Source organism: Brachycentrus maculatus, unplaced genomic scaffold (assembly GCF_059751285.1).
Source record: "Brachycentrus maculatus isolate JH-2025_06_01 unplaced genomic scaffold, ASM5975128v1 h1tg000293l, whole genome shotgun sequence".
NCBI classification, from domain to species: Eukaryota; Metazoa; Arthropoda; class Insecta; order Trichoptera; family Brachycentridae; genus Brachycentrus; species Brachycentrus maculatus.
The window spans coordinates 527,191-549,199 of NW_028281044.1; the positions used below are offsets into that span (position 1 = coordinate 527,191).

Genomic DNA, 22,009 nt, shown 5'->3' on the forward strand with positions numbered 1-22,009 from the left:
CTAGTTGGTTAATAAAAATGTGAGTGGATCAGAACACAAAGTATTTTTATTTCTCGAAATAATATATCAATATGATCCACAAAGTTAATGCTTTCAATATTCAAAACATAATAAAATGAAAATTTAATAAGGACATTTGTAAAATGAATTATAGTTTTTAAACTTTATAAAAAATCAAACGTTGATTTCGGGTCTAAGTATAATTTAATTTGAATATTAAGTATATTGATTTAAAAATTCCAGGATTTTTTTGAACGAATAATTTGTTAATATTAATAATAATAAAAAATACTTGTGTTTTTTATTATTCACACAATTTCATACTATTTCGTGGTTAGTGTCGCGGACTCTTAAGTCAGAGTTTCTCGGTTCGAACCCACTCTACCACAATTTGATACCTATTTCTAACAGTGAGTCGCTTAGGCTCACAGAAATAGTATGAAATTGAAATATTTGTGTAAATAATAAAAACACAAATATTTCTCTTGTTTCAAGAAAAAAAAATATGTATGTAATTTTTCATTAATAATATAAATGACGTAACGAATTTACTTTTGAATCAAATATCAGAATATTGTAATGCAATGAATGTATGTTTAAACATAATTAATATTTATTTCTTACATATATAAATTATATTATATTTTTATATTTTTATATTAAATTATATTTTTCACTCTAATATTTATTCAATATTACACTGGACTGGTACCTGAAGTGGAAGGCTGATCACCTTTCCTTCATGTGTAATCGATGGAGATAACACTGCGTTTTTATGAAGCAGTGCCCTATGCACCATTGGGGTGCGGTAAGGGATTTATTATTATTTTATTATTTTATTATTTATATATATATATATATATATATATATATATATATATATATATATATATATATATATATATGTATATATATATATATATATATATATATATATATATATATATATATATATATATATATATATATATAAATTACGCATTGAATTTGAATCGGATCATTCAATAATTAAAGAAAATTGTAAAAAATATATTTTTAAATTCTCTGGCTAATTTTTTATCATCATAAATGATAACAATTCGGGTAGACCGAAAGCCCGATTCACCCTGTATAAATTATCACAATAAACCTACGGAAAAGTTTACAGCATCAACAAATCACAAACGCCAAACATTACGTATCTCCCCTTTGGGGAAAACAGTGGCAAGTACCTACCTAAAAATCTTCTCCTCAAAACAATAATAATATATAAAATACAAGCAAAACGTTAAACATTTGAATAATTCATAATATTTAAATTGGAATACACTATACCTTAAAACGGAAACATTCATTAAAATTTGCTGATCCTAATTACACGTGTTTTGTTTTACAAAATATTTATTTTTTTTATCCTTTGTTCACTTGGCGCGAGAAACGGCGACACTAGCGCCGCCGCGGAGAAGCGACGAACTAGCTGGTCGTTTCTATTCACCCCGTCTCTTCTGGCGATTCTCTTCGTCTTTGAAGTCCACTTTTCTTTCTTTTCTTTGTTTTTGCGTTTAGAAGGACGCCTCTACCAGGTAGGTTCCGTCCATCCCTACGCCAGTCTGGTTGCTCTGAACTCCCGAAGTAGCCGGGATATACTTTCCGCAAGCCTGCTGCAAATTAACAAAGCCAACATCAGTGAAGTATTCGTAAATATATTTCTAAACACGCAAATCCATTCAACCGAGCGAAATATCAAAATTCCTTGTACACTTTAATCAAAACATAAATATTCATATTTATTATTGCAAAACACATAATGTTCTGGACTGAAGTTTTTGACTGTGAATAAATTATACAAATAAATAAATTAAAATTTGAAATTAATGTTTTTTTTTCATTTAACCTTCCGAAATAACTTAACATGCTGTAAATGTTTTTGCACAAACAATGCCAAGCACACTGGTTAAAATACAATTTACTAAACAAAACCACATTTGAGTCTATTAATGCAAACACGACTAGTTTCGAGGACATCTCTAGTTCTCAAAACTAGTCGTGTTTACATCAATATCAGAAGTCTTATTATACAAATGTTTGATTTTTATAATTAAATCTTCTTTAAATATATTTTATTCATCATAGATGAAGAAAGAATTTGAAAGACTAAGGATTTACACGGCTCTTGACCTGTCATAGGCAGGCGCTAACCTATAACAGGACAGTCTATGACTTAAACCAGCCTATGGCAATCCGTAAAACCTGTAAAGACCCAGCCGTTCATATTTTTTTTCATCTTTGTTGAGATGTTTTAATGTTTAAATAACTGGTGTTTAAACTCATTGTAAACTTTATGAATTGTTTATGCTAATTAATTAAACTTTTTTTCTGGCTTGACGTCACATTGTATAATATTATACATTGTATTGACGTCACATTGTATAATATTGTCTTTGGTGTGTCGTATCAAATAAAACGAAAAACTTTCTCGTACGTATAAATTTTTTGATTTGCTTTTCCCAGAAGTTGAACTCTCGGGGGTAATAAATAGCAATGGCAGCCATCTCGTAACAAAATATAAAAATTCAAAGTGTTGAATAACTCCCTTTCATTTTAAATGAAGTCTTGTGAAATATGTATTCTTTCTCTGTCAAATATTTGCGTTGTTTCTTTTCCAGTGTATCGGTGTATACCTTCATCATTGCTGATACAACGTTTACGAATTCATTTTTAATTTAAGTTTTACTTAGTAAATACCACTATTTCTTAAAATCTACTGTGACACGTGTTTCGACGCATTTCGCATCACTTTCAAACACCGTATGGTGTTTGAAAATGATCCAGAAAATTCATAACAAGAATAAGGGAATATTTATTATTTAATTAATTCAGCAATCGCTTTGTTGTTATATCTATTCATTTTAAAATTGAAATTTTACCACTATATTTTATTATTTTTAGTTTTTCACTTGATAAATACAAAGTTTAACTTGGTACTTACCGAGTAAACCTCAAATAAATCATTTAAAAAATCATGATGTTCAAAAATAATAATTTTTCATTCATTAAGAGTCGCTAACCATTTACATACTAGATAACAATGACAAATAAATTAAAATTAGAAACAGCTCCTACCCTCTCTTTATCCTTTAACGTCTCAAGGATACGACTCTAAAATTAAGACTTAGTTTCACATACGGTGGTTGAAAATGATGCGGAATGCATCAAAACATATTGCTCGCTCCTTTCAACAACGTCATATATTACAAATCGTAAATTTTCGGTCGTGCATGTTTTCGGAATGCCCAAAAAATGTACTATTTCCCAGCAAAAGCGGCATATTTTTAACTGTATATTTACCCGCTACAGGGCAGAAAGTGTTGCTTTTGCATTTTGAACAAAAGTTATTTTTTAATTATTTTTTAAATATACTAAATATTTTTCAAATGGAGAAAAAACATTTAGGTTTTACCTAAAAAGATCCGTTGTACAGTAAAAGTTCAATAAGTTGCTTGATATTTATTTTTAATACATTTTATTGTATTTTTAAACTTTAAAAACGATATCCTGAAAAATCACGTTTTTTGATATAAGACGTTGTTAAAGATATTATGATATTATGTCACAATAGATTTTAAGAAAAAGTGGTATTTACCAGGTGAAATTAAATTAAAAAATGAATGTAATTTTAATTGAGATGATTTGAAATACTATTTTTAATTGTGTATAATTTATTCACAGTCAATTTAAAGACGTAAAATAAAACTTCACGACCAGGATTAGATATCGACTATAAAAATGAGAAACGGTTCGACCCCAATATTAAATTAAATTTACAGAAATTCGAGCAACGTATAACCTTTGGTTCTTCGTCAGAATTGTAAGCATATGATACGTTTATCTTTAGAATTTATATAGAACCTTACTACAGATATAAAAAAAACATTAAAATGCCAAAAAAGAAATAAAATTAATTATTTATTTGTTAATACAAGAAAAAAAAGACAAAATAATTATTTAAAAAAAATATACTACAAACAAATATAAACAATAAATAATAAGTGTAAGTCCCTCACCAAGCATAAGAGCTTAGTCTGTTTATTGGAGAGAACTTCATTATTAATTTTTAGATTATAAAGTAGAAATAACTAGAAAATGAATAAAATCATAAAAATACTTTTGTAACCGTATTATGCAAATAAATAAAAAATTAAATAAGTTTTTTTTTTTTAAATTAATTTCTCAAAGTTTTATAAATCACTGTTATACAATTTCCTATACGACTGTAATATTATTTTTGTCCGAGCTTATCATTTGAATAATAACATTTGAAAAAAATGGGTTGAGAACTAACTATTATATGGTCGATATTATAAACTAAATAATGTGTTTTGTTTTTTTTTTAAATACTTATGTTTATTTTAATTGTACGTTCTTGAGAATAAATAATACAAGAATTTGATTTAGTAATAAACGCTTCAGTTTTTTATATCTCCAAATATATTTAAACAAATACTTGATTAAGCTCCTGATAGAATATTGTAAAGATTTTTATAAATATATCAACAGAGACTTTCAGAAGAATATGATAGATGGCAGTATTGAAACAATTCCTTTTAAAAGGAATATATATAGGTTTATAAAACTTAAAATATAACTTTGTATGGTTGTTTAAACGAAGGTTGAATGGTTTTCAAAAAAAAACTTAGATCTGCCAATGAAAGAACAAAAGTCCAGTAAATTATAAGAATTCCATACTTTATTTTAAAAATGTATGTTTGTGTACATATATTTGTCTCAGTTGAGATATATATACAAAATCTGGATAATTATTGTTATAAGACCACTTCGAATACTGAATTCACTGTTTTTATTAACATATACTTCTTTACCTCAAATTTTAAGGATTGAAAACCATACCATGAGTAACATATGTTTTTTTTAATTGGTATATTAAACATAAAAACACATTTCTTTTATATTGTTTATTCATATATTGATTTGGCATTAACTCTGTGGGACAGCATGATATTGTAAATATAAAAATCAAACACTTTTGTAAGACCACTATTGAGTTTATTCATGTAAACATGACTAGTTTGTACTAACACCACTAGATGAGAACATATAAAGTTCTCAAAATCAGTCATGTTCAAATTAATAAACTCAAAAGTGGCATTGTCCAAGTGTTTGATCTTATGGTTTTAATTATCCTTAAAATCTTAAATGTGAAAATGTTTCAATTAGCTTTTTCTCGGCTATGAATATTTTTTTTACATAAAAATATAATTAATACTGTCACTTGGTATAGTTTTCGTTCGTTTATTAGCACTTTCGATTACATTAAATTAGCTTTTAACTCAAGTATATTTACTAGCTTAATTCACACATATCGTCACTCCTTTCAAGAACGTCATTAATAAAAAATTGTCAATTTCCAGTTGTGCATGTTTTCGGAATGTCCAGAAAATGTACTATTTCCCGGCAAAAGAGGCATATTTTTAACTTAATATATACCCGCCACTGGGCTGAATTCGTTGTTTATGCATTTTAAAGAAAAGGTATTGTTTAATTATTATTTTTTAAATATACTTAATATTTTTCAAATGGAGAAATAACCTTCAGGTTTTACCAAAAAAGATCTGTTGCACAGTAAAAAGTTCAATAAGTGGCTTGATATTTATTTTTAATACATTGCATTATATTTTCAAACTTTAAAAACGTTCTCCTGAAAACTCAAGTTTTTTTATTAATGACGTTCTTGAAAGGAGTGAGTGACATGTTATACTTACAATATCATCATAAAAATATTCCTTGCATGCCTGTAAATGTATATTTAACCTTAGCGATTGTGTATAACATTATTACATCTTAAAATTAATTAATGAAATGATTAAACATTTAATAAACATGATTCTGTATGTAATTCTTTAAAACTATTATATGTGTTTGACGTATGTTTGTATGTTGAAAATAATATGATCAATAAAGGAATTTATAAGGAATACAGAAAATAAATCATTTAAAAGTAGTCCTGTGTCCAAATATATTGGAATCTCACTAATTGATTCGGTAGTCAATTTCTGGTAAAATCTATTCATTTTTAATTTAAAATTTACTTAGTAAATATAATTATTCATGTATGGAAAATATGTAGTGATTTTAACTAAGTAAACTTATATTTAAGATATAATAATAAGAATAAAACCCTTATCCGCACCCCAATGGTGCATAGGGCACTGCGTCAAATAATATAACCCTTATCCGCACCCTATGGTGCATAGGGCACTGCGTCAAATTGACGCAGTGTTATCTTGATCATTACTTACATGAAGGCAAGGTGATCAGTCTTGCGCTTCAGGAACCAGTCCAGGGTAATATTAAATAAATATTAGAGTGTAAAATCACTAATATTTATTTTCACCCCCCCCTGGGAATCGAACCCGGGACCTCCAGCACGGTAGCTAAACACGCTGACACCACGGAGGCGGACGAAATTATTAGGATATTTACGGTACATTAATTTCTTTGTCTAAGAATTACTATATTATGTAAGAATATAACGTCACTGTAACGTCGACTAATTGAAACATTTACTTATTTAAAGCTGTCGAAGTTTTATGAAATTATATGTTATAAAAATGAAGAACGTAATTTTGTGTATTTTATTAAGAACCTATTTTTCCAGAAAATAAATACGTATTCCTTGTAAATTCCCTCCAAATCTTAGAAATAAATAAATCATGTGTGAATCCTACGTGACGTGTGAAGAAATAATGTAGATTTTTTTTTCGTTTTAAAATATGGTGTACGATTTTTTTTTAGTATTTCGTGTTTTAGTGATTTCATGCAAACAACTATATTTTAGTCCAAACAGTTTACATCTAAATAATACATGAATTAAAATAATTCTACCACACAAATCTACAACATACATATAAAGAAAAGCGCAAAATTAATCACGCTATAGGAACATGTTATAATTTTTGCAAATGGCGTAATACGTTCGTCATATTTGACATTTGTAAACTAGTCAGCGGGAAGACCTTAACCACATTTTCTATGTTTGCCCAATAAATGACCAAATGCCAAATTTTTTTAAATCTCTGGCCCCGCTTATTCCCCTCCCTACAGATATCCATCTCATCCTGGCGAGCAGGAACCCAATTATGTACAGACTGTTAGTTGTTTTTCTGAAATTAAATGGAATAAATTTATAGTTTTTCTTTATAATTTATAGTCTATCATATTTTATAATTAAGAATTCAATTAACTTGACATTGGCAAATGCATTGTATTACATGTGCAACGCCATTCTATATATATATTTAAAAAAAAAAGTCAGCGGTAGTTTACAAATTGATAAAACGAGTACAAATATGTATCTATACTGGTGGGAGCAACATGGTGTATATCATATTTGCAAGTTTACAAAAAGAAGTAAAAATCCAAATAAGGGTTGGCATTTCTTAAAATACTTTTTTTTTTTAATAAAAAAGTTGTCTTCAAAGAAAAGTGGATGGTTAATTTTCCGCCATATTTAATTTATTTGTATACTTCAACTGTCTTGTTTGCTAATGTCAAATATAATTGACTTACGACTCCATTTACAAAAATTTTAACATCTTCCGATAGGGTGATTTATTTTGCGCCAACCTGTATATATTATACATAGTTATACTTACATGAATTTATGTATATACACATAAAATACGATTTTATTCAAAGCACGTTTCATTTTAATTAAAAGAAAAGGATCTAAGGAGAAGGAAAATTCTATATTTCTACTCGTCTATAAAACTTCTACATACAAATAATATACACATATAAACAGGGAAGAAGAAAATACTTACAATTTCCTTTCAATTAAGGTTTTTTTGTATACATACCTAATTTTAAGGATATCGAAAGAGAAATAATGACAGATAATATACAAAATTAATTAATGAAGAAAATCAGTTCAACAAAACAGTGTTTTAAATTCTTTATACATATATATATATATATATATATATATATATATATATATATATATATATATATATATATATAATATATATACATATGTCTTGATGTAAACGGATGCCATATTGTACGATAAGGCTTTCACTATATAATAAATAAATAGATTAGTTGGTGGTCACTTTGTGGTAATATCTACCAAATTAAAATTTGATTTGGTAATGGTACACACCCCTTTTATTAAAATCTTTTCTTTCACGTATTCCGATGCATTCAATATCATTGATATATTGTTTGATAATAAAGTTGTATGCATCTAAAAACGTGTTATAATAGTTTTTAATAAATGGTGTTTTTACTAAGTAAAAGATTCATTTAAAATTAAAATATATACTTCATGTAAGCACGTTTAAGAACATAATTTTTTCACAACATTTTGAGTGTGTCCAAATACTATTTCACAAATCTGGCTTTTCTCAACGTTTTTTTCATCTCAAGATAGATAAAGAAGAATATGGAAATCTGGGAATTTACAAAGGCTATGATTTATAGGCTATGACAGTCATAAGCCCTATAAATAACCAAACTTACAAAACATTTCATAATCTATGTGAGAAGTAAAAATAATGTACATATTACTTTATTTCTTGATAAAAAATTATTTAGCCATGCTATTTTTTTTAATTGTTAATAATTTTATTGATTTCATTTTGTTTTGTTTACGAGCAGTCAGGGGTTTAATCATAATTTTATCACTTGGAGACAAATATCACCGTATAAAATCAACATTTCAGAAAACTACAAATTTTTCCACTTTTGGAAGTTCTTCAATTTAAACGTAGCCTTCCATTGGCACGAATATAGTAAGATAATCTTTTTGTTGTAGGATAGTTGGTTAGTTTTCCAATTTATCGAGTATATATCGCGGTTTTAATCGACATGCGATATAATTATTACTATGTCCATCATGGTTTCATCTTTATTGAAATGATCACTCCAATTTCAGTCATAACATCCTTAAACTAAGCATGCAGTATCAACAGAAATGTTAAATAAGGTGATTTGAATACAATAATTAAAGTATTTGGGAAAAATCATACCAAAATGTTTTTTTTTTGTATGTAGTCATTTTCATTAATCGACAGTTGTAGACAGTTTCATTAATCGATTCGGTAGTCACTTTGTGACAATATCTATCCATTTTTAATATAAGTTTTACTCGGTAAATACTACTGCATAATTGTGGTATTTAGCAAGTCAAACTTATAATAAAAATAATTATAATAGGTTTTCCGCAATCATGCTCAAAAATCGACTATTAAAACTGATTGGCATCCAAATCAAAGAGCCTTACTTAAATTGAGTTACAATTCACGGAGTTTTTTTTGAACTTTGCAAAAAATATTCTTAATCTAATATCTCAATTAAAGTAAACATCTTTCTTCCAGAAAATTCATTGAATCAATATGTAACCTGGATCCTGTTTGTAGGTTAAAATAATAAAATGACGAGGAATAGAGTTTGGATAAACGGGAATACGAGAAAAGATATATAACTGAAAGTATTGGGTTCAAATTTAGATTTATCCACTGAAGAAGTTACTGAGATACCTGTTAATAATATTTTTAGTTCTTTAAACTAGTCGTGTTCACATTAATGAACTTAAAAAGTGATCTTTTACTAATATTTTAATTTCATATTTATATAATTGTTAGCATTTGAAATTATAAATTTCGTCTGTAATATCATTTATTTATAATTTATTATTAGATTAAAACCAATATTTTTAGCTTTTCCACTTTTTTATTTGACCAGCGGCCGGGTTTCGTCGTTACCGACATCATCAGACTGGTGAGAGGCTATACAAATCTCTCACCAGTCTGATGATGTCGGTAACGACGAAACCCGGTCGCTGGTCAAATAAAAAAGTGGAAAAGCTAAAAATATTGGTTTTAATCTAATAATAAATTAAAAATGCAATTCCATCACGAAGTGTCAGTGGATAATATAAATCATATATTTATGTATTTGCCTATCAATACCAAAAATAGGAATTTTAGAATGCTGCCCAAACATTGTCTAACGTTATTTTTTTAAATGTCTTAATAAGATAGTGTTAAGAATTAATTTGTCCTGAGGAAGAAGCTGTTTGCTTAGAAACCGGTCACCGTTATTAAAAAATATAAATCGTTTCATTAATTGACTCAACAATCACTTTATGGTTATACGACTGTCCATACACTTTTGATTTTAATTTTACTTAGTTAACACCACTATTTCTTAAAATTCATTGTGACACGTGTCTCGACGCATTCCGCATCATTTTCAACTTATCGTGTTTATACTGTGTTTGAAAATGATGTGGAATGCATCGAAACACGCGTCACAATAAATTTTGAGACAGTGGTATTTACCAAGTAAAATTAGAATTAAAAATATAAAATTGATTTTAAACAATGTTCTTAGTTTTATATTTTACCCTGTGTTTGTTTTGTTTAATTTTTTTTATCATTTTTTTTAAATTTTATATTAGTTTTTCAGTCTAGTTAACCTTAATCCCATGTCCCAAAATGGGAAACGGAAAATACTCACGGAATATTACATATGTGCCTTATAAATATAAATTATATGTGCAATATCGCTCACTCCTTTCAAGAACGTCATAAATCAAAAATCGTAAATTTTCAGTTGTGCATGTTTTCGGAATACCCAGAAAATGTACTATATCCTAGCAAAAGAGGCATATTTTTAACTTAATATTTACCCGCTACACGGCTGAAAATATTGTTTTTGTATTTTGAAGAAAAGGTATTGTTTAATTATTTTTTTAAATAAATTAAACATTTTTCACATGGAGAAAAAACCTTCAGGTTTTACCTAAAAATATCTGTTGCACAGTAAAAAGTTCAATAAGTGGCTTGATATTTATTTTCAATACATTGTGTTATATTTTTAAACTTTAAAAACGTTCTCCTGAAAAATAAGGTTTTTTGATTTATGACATTCTTGAAAGGAGTGAGCGATATGCTAAAAATAAATCAATTATAAAACGGAAACTCACCAATTTAGTGCTTCAGAAATTAGTTATATTAATTAAAAAAATAAATTTGTTGAAACTTTCATTTGAAGTATCAATATCGCTTGCAACTGTTCTTATCTTTTTATTTTATTTTATAAGTTATATAAATAAGGAATATTTCGATTTTATTGGATAACGCTAAGTTTGCACCGTACCCTGAAGTATACTCAATAAAACGTTTAACGGCCGTGAAGAGCTAGCGATGGATAGCCCATATAACAAGGCTAGAAGCATAAATATATGTATGTAAAGTACATGTGAGTTTAGAATCAGAAAAGACTACACACAGACTCCTTAAAGATTTACGACGTTTGCTATAAACAAAACTTTAAAATATAGTTAAATTAAATAAATAAATCACGAATTGAATATAAACAAGCATTAAGTTTTTTTTTTCAATTTAAATATCTACGAAGTTTGGATTGTAAAAACTAACATAAAAAAATATAAAGCTGTTTTAAAAAAATAACTTCTTCAACTATGGATACTTAATTATTATTTTCTACAACATTTTGAGTGTGTCCAAATACTTGTTCACAAAATCTGGATTATCTCCAATTACAGGAGTTATTTTAATATTATTTTTTGACATCTCATCAAAGATGGAGAAGAATATGGAAGTCTGGGCATTTACGGGGCTGACGACCGTCATAGGCTGGTTTAAGTGATCACTTTACACACTTTCCAAGAATTTGAGTGGTGTGGTTGTCAATAATGGGTAGAATTGGTGAATGTTACACGTGTGTAAAATGATCACTTGAACCAGCCTAAGACGGTCGTCAGCCCCGTAAATTCCCAGACTTCCATATTCTTCTTCATCTTTGATGAGATGTCAAAAAATAAAATATATTTTCTCATTTCTTTATTTTAAATATGCTTCTTACCTTATGTTTTTCTCATTTATTTCTTTTAAATGTGCTTCGTATGCCTATTTTTTATACCTGTTTATTGTTTCTATATTTTGCCGTGTATTAGTTTTGGTTATTTAAAAAAAAAATTGTAACTTTATTATTTGCGTTCCAGTCTTGTTAACCTTAATCCCATGACCCAAAATGAGAAACAGAATTTACTCATCGCCAATATTATATATATATGACTTTTGAATTAAAAACAAATAAATAAATAAATACGTCCCAAAATGAGAAATATAAATTACTCATCGGGAATATTATATATCGCTCACTCCTTTCAACAACGTCATATATCAAAAAACTTGATTTTTCAGGACAGAGTTTTTAAAGTTTAAAAATATAATAAAATGAATTAAAAATATATATCAAGCAACTTATTGAACTTGTTACTGTGCAATAGATCTTTTTAGGTTCCTGAAGGTTTTTCTCCATTTGAAAAATGTAAAGTATGTATAAAAAAAAGTTCAAAATATGCCGCTTTTAGCTGAGATATAGTACATTTTCTGGGCATTCCGAAAACATGCACAACTGAAAATTTACGATTTTTGATATATGACGTTGTTGAAAGGAGTGAACGATGTATGACTTATGTATGTAATATGTTTTGAAAAATAAATAAATAATTCACGTTTTGTGTTTTTTCATAGGAAATTAAGTGCATGCATAATTTAATATAAACTTTTTTAAATCGAATTATTAAGAGAATTTTTATTTGAATTATACTATTATACAATAATATGTCATTATGTTGCATATTTATATCGTATATAAATCTGATAAGTTTTCTAAAAATCCTACCAATATTCCGATAAATCGTACTTATTGCAACGTGGTGGTATTCAAAAACGTTTGGCTACCGTACTTAAGGCTTGATTCCTGAGGCTATCAAAATAAATATTTTAATATCATAAGAATAAACCCTGGACTGTACCTGAAGCGGAGGGTTGATCACCTTTCCTTCATGTGTAAACGATCAAGATAACACTGCGTTTATATGACGCAGTGCCTTATGCACCATTGGGGTGCGGATAAGGGTTTTTTCTAATACAAATTAGAAAAACTATAACGCATATTATTTATATTTCCTACGTTTTATTTCCTTCGAGAAAATTAGATTTTTTTCGCATACATTGAAAGGAAATTAGCGGTTTATTTCAAAGTTTTTTTTTTTTAAATAATGTTTGTTTTATTTTCAGTTTAATGACGTCATTTCCGTGGCAACTGGCGATTTATGTTGAATCGATCTACCTACATGTTTAAGCGAAACTAATTTTTTCTCAAAAATAAACTGCTTTAACTAAACAACTTTTCCAAAACTATCGCGTGTTTCGATGCTTGCCGACCACGCGAGCAACTCACATGATCTTATTATAGCAGTAACTATTACTATTATTATTATGTGTCCGCCTCCGTGGTGTAATGGTAAGCGCGTAAGCTATCGTCCTTGAGGTCCCGGGTTCGATTCCCAGGGAGAGGTGAAAATAAATATTAGTTATTTTACATCCTAATATTTATTTATTCACAGAATTTTTATATATATATATATATATATATATATATATATATATATATATATATATATATATATATATATATATATATATATATATATATATATATATATATAATAATATATATATATATAAATATAAATATATATATATATATATATATATATATATATATATATATATATATATATATATATATATATATATATATATATATATATATATATATATATACATATATATATATATAAATATATATATATATATATATATATATATATATATATATATATATATATATATATATATATATATATATATATACATATTTTTTTTTTTTTTTTATGTTAGTAATATTAGTATCTAGCCTTAGGTAAGTGGTGATATGCTAATATTACTTACATTTTCGTAAGAAATTTAAAACTTATCCCGAATATTTATTTAATATTATTACTTAGTTAATACCACTATTTCTTAAAATCTACTGTGACACTTGTTTCGATGCATTCCGCATTATTTTCAAACACCGTATGTGGAGCTAATTCTAAATTTTAGAGTTGCGTCCTTGGGACGTTGAAGGTTGAAGAGAGGGTAGGAGCTGTTTCTTATTTTTATTTATTTATTTAATCTATAAAATTATAGGAGATGCTATTCACACGCTGTAGCAACAGAAATGGTGCCATTTTACTCAATTCAACAGTGACACTCGCGCCATCTCGCAGCATTTCAACACAAAATCAATTCTGTCCATGTTTCTCCCCATATAAATAATAGTCTTTGCGCACATTTTGACATTTTTAACCTGTTTTTAAAAAAGTTTTATCACATAATTATTGCACCAAATGAGCGATATTTAAATGAGGTCTTAGTTTTAATCCGGTTTTATTTGATCACCAATATTCAATCAATGGTCCAAACTTGATCACTAATTTTTTTATCATAATATATAACGTTATTTTTATAATTTAGAATTTTATATGAATTTTTACAGTTTTGACACTTTTTTAATTCAATACATTCTAACATAGCTTTAGTATCGCGTTGAAAGCAAAGCAGCCTGCAATCGGAAGTCATTTTCTTGGTATAAGTGTTTTCAGTCGGGTGTGTTTACATTAGTCTACTGTGTTTTTACAAGCTTCGCATGTTAACATATTATACTTTTGATATTCGTTTAACACGTGAGTACAGTGGAACCTCTTATAACAAGCACTTCTCATAACGAGTAATTCGCATAACAATCAAATTACATTTGTGACATTTTGTAGATGGAATGTTACAAATATCCGTTTTATGTTACTTATTAATGTCAATATATTTATGTACCTGTTCTGTAAAATTTCCAAATAAAATAATAACAATAACGAACAAAAGAATATGAAAAAATTGCTCCCTTAACGAACGACATTTTGCATAATGAGTTACAAGTCCCTTTTTCACGACATTCACTTGTGAGTCGGGACTTCCGCGCCAGTCAAAGAAAATGTTTCGTTTATTTATTGATTTGGCGTTTAATTTGTAGACCTCCATTTTAATTTATCTATTAATTTTTAAATCAAACACATTTTTTAAAGTCTACTAATTTGTATTTTTTAAAAAAAACATTAAATTAATATTGTGACAGTTGTTTTGCCTAGTTATGGCATTTTTAATCGAGTTCGTTTAAAAATGCCATAACTAGACGAAACAATTGTCACAATATACATTTTTATTCCTTTTTAAACAATAAAAAACAACTTAGTAGACTCAAAAATCTGTGTTTGATTTAAAAATTAATAAATAAATGTTTCGCTTAACGAGTAAGATTTTGGAACGAATTACGCTCGTTATGAGAGGTTCCACTCTACTTGAAATACATATTCAGATTTACAGATAATAAGTTATAAGCAGCTAGCGAAAGCCATTAACAAACCAACATTATTAAATTAAATACACTTTATGACGCACATAACATGTTCCCCGCAGTGTTATCGTTCGCCTTTCCACAGACGCCGGATCGTGTGGTCACCGCAGCCATTATTCTAGTTTTATAGTGACGCTCCATACGTGCTGAGAAATAAATACAATGCCTCAAATACTGCCGGGACATGGAACAAAGGACGGGACGTCATTGGCGCGTCAATCGTTACCATTGTTGCGAAACATTTAGCTGGTATACAGTGTAGACCACAGTTTCCCAGAATGGTATTCGTGGACCCCCAGGGGTCAATTTCAACGTTAGTAAATGGATAAAAAAAATCCATGTGAATGGGGTTTATGTCAGATTCTTCTTCTTCTTTCTCTGGGTGTAGGCATTGTGGGACGTTCGTAGGATGCCTAGCATTCTTGTTAAACATGTAGCTGGTACAGTGTAGACTACAGTTTCCCAGAGTGGTATTCATGGACCCCCAGGGGTCGAATTCAATGTTTGTAAACGGATAAAAATCCATGTGAATGGGGTCTATATCAGCTTCCTCTTTTTCTTTCTCTTAGTGTAGGCATTGTGGGATGTTGTGAATTCTTGTAAAACGTGTAACTGGGACTATAGACCACAGTTTCCCAGAGTGGTATTCATGGACCTCCAGGAGTCGATTTTAGCTTACGTCATGTCATCTTCAACTTCTTTCTCTTTTGTTTTTAACGTGTGGTTATAAGATGTTCGTGGGATGTCTTGCAATGTTGAGCAACATTGGGGACCACAGTTTCTCAAAGTGGTATTCATGGACCTACAGGGGTCGATTTCAGCTTACGTCTTGATTAGCATTTTCTTATTTTTCTTGGTGTATGCCTTGTGGGATGTTCGTAGGATGCCTAGCATTTTGTGAAACATGTAGCTGGGACAGTGTAGACCACAGTTTTCCAAAGTGGTATTTATGGTCTTCCAAGGGTCAATTTTAACTTGCAGGGGGTCTATATCAGTTTCTTTTTTTTTTAGTGTAGGCCTTACAGCCTATTTAAAAGAGAGATTAGTCTCCTGTGATGTCGATTTTCAGCTGTTAATCAATCTTTTTGGTGGTCTTCCCGGGAGTCTAACATGGGGTTGGCCGTGCAGTGCAATGTGGCGGAGTCTGAATGGTTCCTTTCTTCTCATATGCACATAACATTATATTATTCATTGCCGATTATCACGAGTTCCTTTGCTTACCTCATTTATATTCCTTCAAATATATTTCATTCTTAAATCCCAGAATTTGGAGCATAGGACGAATCACATCGCCTTAATTAATAATGATCAAGTTAACACCGCAACCATCGGATGCGGTACTCAATGCACCATTTCGGGACTTGTTATGAATGTGAAATTAATTAAGAAGCATCTTTATCAGTTTTACTTTCATCTCTCAAAATGAAACATCTGTAAATATGATTAACCTGAGCGCCTACAAATTGTGCGTTAGGCAAACTGCACAGCATCAAAAGCTTTCTCGAATAATGTACTAAAACTTCCGTGATATTTTTAGTTTATTTTACTAAAGTACAAAAATGATTAATAATTAAAGTAGTTTACTGAACAATTAAAACTTGAGGCATGTGAAATCCTTTGAATAATTCTGCAACTTTAATTAATCGTTTTTTCAACCATTCAACTCATTCAGTCTTATAAAGGTTCGGAAACGATCGTTATTTTCAATGATATTCCAATTTTAACTTTGAAAACTCGTGTTTGTACTTTACATATTTAAATGAAACTTTATTAAAATACTTATTTTTGTACTTTACGTAATGAAATAACATTCTTTTAAGATTTATGATGATGTCGGTAACGACGAAACCCGGTCGCTGGTCAAATAAAAAAGTGGAAAAGCTAAAAATATTGGTTTTAATCTAATAATAAATTCTTTTAAGATACTAAAATAACGTTTAATTAGTCTTGTCCGCCTCCGTAGTGTAATGGTCAGCACGCTCGGCTACCGTTCTGGAGGTCCCGGGTTCGATTCCCAAGGGGGGTAAAATAAATATTAGTGATTTTTTCACTGTAATATTTATTTAATATTACCCTGGACTGGTACCTGAAGCGGAAGGCTGATCACCTTCCCTTCATGTGTAAACTATCAAGTTAACACTGCGTTTATATGACGCAGTGCCCTATGCACCATTGGGGTGCGGATAAGGGTTTTATTAAATTAATTTTAGTATACATGAATTGGTAATTTACATCTTAAAATAAAGTTTTACTAGCGTACTTGTGGCTGTACTTCACATAATAAACGTTTTATGAAGTTATCTACATATATTTTTACTTTACATAAAAATACGTTTTATCAAATTACCTGTATATGGACTTTACATAGCAAAATAACGTTTAATAACGGTACCTGTATTTATATTTTACATAGTAAAATAACGTTTAATAAGTAAACCTTCAATTAGTATTGATGTTTAACGGAATAAAAAAAAGGTTGGTAAGTTTACCTGTATTGGTACTTTAGGTAATAAAGTAACTTTAATTAGGATACCTGTATTTGTAATTTAAGTGATAAAATAAGGTATAATTAGATTAAAACCAATATTTTTAGCTTTTCCACTTTATTTTTACTTGACCAGCGACCGGGTTTCGTCGTTACCGACATCATCAGACTGGTCCAGTCTGATGATGTCGGTAACGACGAAACCCGGTCGCTAGTCAAATAAAAATAAAGTGGAAAAGCTAAAAATATTGGTTTTAATCTAATTATATATTAAAATGCAATTCCATCACGAAGTGTCAGTGGATAATATAAATCTAATAAGATTAGGTTTTATTAAGGTACCTGTATTGGTATTTTTTCATAATAAATTAACATTTTGTAAGTAAACCTGTATTTGTACTTTACACGACAAAATAACGTTTCATTTATATGTACCTACTTCATAAAATAAAATAACTATTTATTAAAATACCCGTATTTTACTTTCTATAATGAAATAGCGTTTTAGTAAGATACCAACCTTTATTTTACTTAACACAATAAAATACCGTTTATTCAACCGTTTTTCTCTGATCTTATTTATATAAAAATGTATTTTGTTCGTTAGAGCTAAACCACTCAAAAATTGAAGCTTTAAAAAAACCTATATTTGTACTTAAAATAATAGTAAAAATTACCTGTTATTGTATTTAACACAATAACAACAAAGAGTATACAACTTGGTTTACTAAATTTATTTTATTAAAATTAAACATTTGAATATACCACTTTATCGAGTTTTATTTTTATTTACGACTAGTTTTGAAAACGACAGTTGTTTTCATCTTCTGGTACAAATTAAAAATAACAAACAAAAATATATTTAGGTGTTTATATAGGTTAATAAATATAGGGAGGGGGGGTTAAGGAACAAGATTTTTTGTAAAAGGAAACATTAAAAATAATGGTGACGTATTTTGAAACAGTACATTATTAATTATTGTTTTATCTGAATTTAATTTTTTATATATTTCTAAATTTTCTAAATTATTCATGACTTGACCTTTATTTGTAACAGATTGTAATAATTTAAGTGAATGAGAGTCAAATGAGTGGTTAGTTTCCATGATATGATTTGCAAATTCCGAAATATAATTACTTGTTAGTCCAATAATGATAATAATAATAATTACTTGGTTTACTAAACACCTAATACAATTAATTCCATCGAAAGAAACTGTTACATAAAACATTCAAGAAAACTTTCCAGCTACATGTATTTATATCAATATTATTGTGTATAACTTAATGTAAACGCACTGTTCTTTATTGTTTTTACATTTAATGAAAGGCCACTGTGCCGTATAAATAAACAAACAAAATAAACACATAAATAAAATACCGTTTCACCTCTTCTTGTACTCTACATAATAAAATAACGTTTTATTAAGATACCCTTTGAATTTGTTAAGAATTCCATTCCAAACGTCTCGTTTGTACGATTGAATGATCTGAATAAAAGAGCTTTTCTCCACGCTTGCGACCACCATGACCAATGTTGCTCTACGAGGGTTGAGTGGCACCCCCGGGGGCCATGCCATGGGTTTGCAGGACCAACAGTTCAATTTGTTAAACTGTGGGACCCATAAAAATGCCACGAGGGTCGTGAATAAAAATAGTCTGAGGAGCTTTGTACGAGTACTACATAAATGCGAATTCAATAGAGATGGAGAGAATTAATGAATAATTTTTAATTTATTGCTTCGGCTTTCACTTTGTGGTAAGACATGATGAAATTGTATATATGAAAAACATTTGTTTTTTTACCACTTGAGTTTATTTTATTATGACGACTAGTTTTGGAAGCTATGTTTCCATCTTCAAGTCTAAATATAAACTAAAAAAACTAGTCGTCATAAAAAAATAAACTCAAGAGGTAAAAAACAAGTGTTATTCATTTACAATAAATTTAAAAGTACTGCACTTTTTTTAAAATTAAATTAAATATCAGATTGTGAACAAGTGGTTGTGTCTCGTAGTCCCGCGGTTAATGTAGTGGATAAAATTTAAAATTTAAAAAAGTTAAATATACATACATGTATAAATAAAATATATATATGTACATACATGGATATGTATATATATATATATATATATATATATATATATATATATATGTATATATATATATATATATATATATATATATATATATATATATATATATATATATATATATATATATATATATATATATATATATATATATATATATATATATATATATAAATATATATATATATATATATATATATTATATATATATGTAAATATATATATATATATATATATATATATATATATATATATATATATATATATATATATATATATATATATATATATATATATATATATATATACATATTTTTATATATTTATATATTTATATATATATATATATATATATATATATATATATATATATATATATATATATATATATATATATATATATATATATATCTTGAACAATTTCACGATCAAACCGTCAATGATTGAACACGTCGCAGGAAAGAGGTCTTGTGCCATTAATAATTATTATTTTAATTGAATTTATTAATAAATACCTGCAACAATTCCTTTACTGTGATTTCAAAGGGTTAAAGGTAATATGAATGTATTAGTGTCGCACATCCCACCCAGATTAGTACCTACATATACACACACCATTGTTATATGTTGCTATGCCGCCTTACTAAGAACACAGGGGGTATCTACAATATAAGCGAACCAAAATGAGTCATTCTGGCTGTTGGTTTGAAAACCTCTTAAATGTCTTTAACAAATAAGATTGTAATTGCATGAGTAACGTTGATAATCATGACTTTATCTTTTTCTCAAAAATTACAAGCTTTTATTTGAAATCGATCTAAAAACACTTCAATAAAACGCGTAAAAATATATTTTTTTAAATCCAGAAAACGTGAAATTATTTTCGTAAATGTTCTTAAATGCTTAGAACTTCTAACCGCAAATATTGCAAATAAAGTATTTCTCGGAAAATTAAGATAGTATTTTGAATTTAAGAATAAATATGTATAACTTTCCAAAATTGCTAATAATGTGGTTTTCAATCATGGGTAGAATGGAAAACTTTAATAGTGTATCAAAGGATCACTTATACCAACAAATGGCATACCTGCTCTATATAAACCTAGTAATATTTCAAACTTCTATTTCGTAATCTCAACAGGTTCTTTATCCGTTTGAGATTTCAATAAAAATCTTAAAATCAGAAAAGTTAGTAATGAGTCGCACTTTTGTGCAATTTAAAACATAACACATAATGTAAAATTTTGGCTAGTTAAACATCGTGAATTATTGATTTGGCATTCACTGTGTGAATGTCAAATGTGTAATGTCTTTACCCATTTTTTTTATTTAACCTTTATATATAAATCAACAACTAAGTATATATATTTTTCTGCTTTTGTTTTATTTGATCAATTAATGGGTTTAGTCGTTTAGTCGTTTAGTCGGCTACGAATAAACCGGTCGCTGGTCAAATAAAATAAAATAAAAAACTGTATAGTAGTTGTTTTATCAAATTAAATACAGTCCCGCCAAGAAATGCCAGTACAAAACTTAAATTTAACTTCTACTTGCTAAATTCTACTCTTTACTCTATAAATACCACTATTTACTCAGTAGATACCACTATTTACATCGTAAATATTACTTGATACCATTATTCTTACTTTACATTAAACAGTGGTGTTAACCGAGTAAAATAAGTTGATATTTTTTACCGCAGTCTTTTTATTTCTAACTTATCCGCATATTCAACAGTCACAAGTTACAGAAAGAACTTAATTCTCCTCTAGAATTAAAGAGAGAGAACTCGTTCTTTATAACGAAGCTGATGAAATACTAATTTATTAAATAATCTCTCGAGTAAACTTCCAAGTTAGGTCCAAATATAGGCTAGGCGTCAGTTACCCCCTGTGGTCTTGGGGTAGCAAGGCGGGCACCCACCTACCCCTAGACTCGACACTGAACACGCTATACTCAATTGCCGGCAGTCACGTGAGTTTAAATTTAGACCACTCTTATTTCCTGTTTTTTCACGCCGCCTTCCTTTCTTCGAGACTATACCTCATTCGCGGTGAAATTGCAAATCGACATCTGAATAAAATATATAATAAAATAATA

General features: G+C 28.2%; 1 protein-coding gene across 3 annotated transcripts in view; it reads right to left on the minus strand.

The window, feature by feature from the left end:
* Positions 1–968: 968 nt before the first annotated feature.
* Shal (Potassium voltage-gated channel protein Shal) overlaps positions 969–22,009 on the minus strand; it is a 169,492-nt gene continuing 148,451 nt past the window's right edge. For 2 of the 3 annotated variants that reach the window (XM_088267339.1, XM_088267340.1), the window contains exon 6: positions 969–1,640. In XM_088267339.1, the coding sequence (XP_088123465.1) occupies positions 1,542–1,640 (99 nt within the window). In that variant the 3' untranslated portion in view covers positions 969–1,541. The remainder of the gene's footprint in view (positions 1,641–22,009) is intronic. The other variant, XM_088267341.1, reaches the window with a different exon arrangement.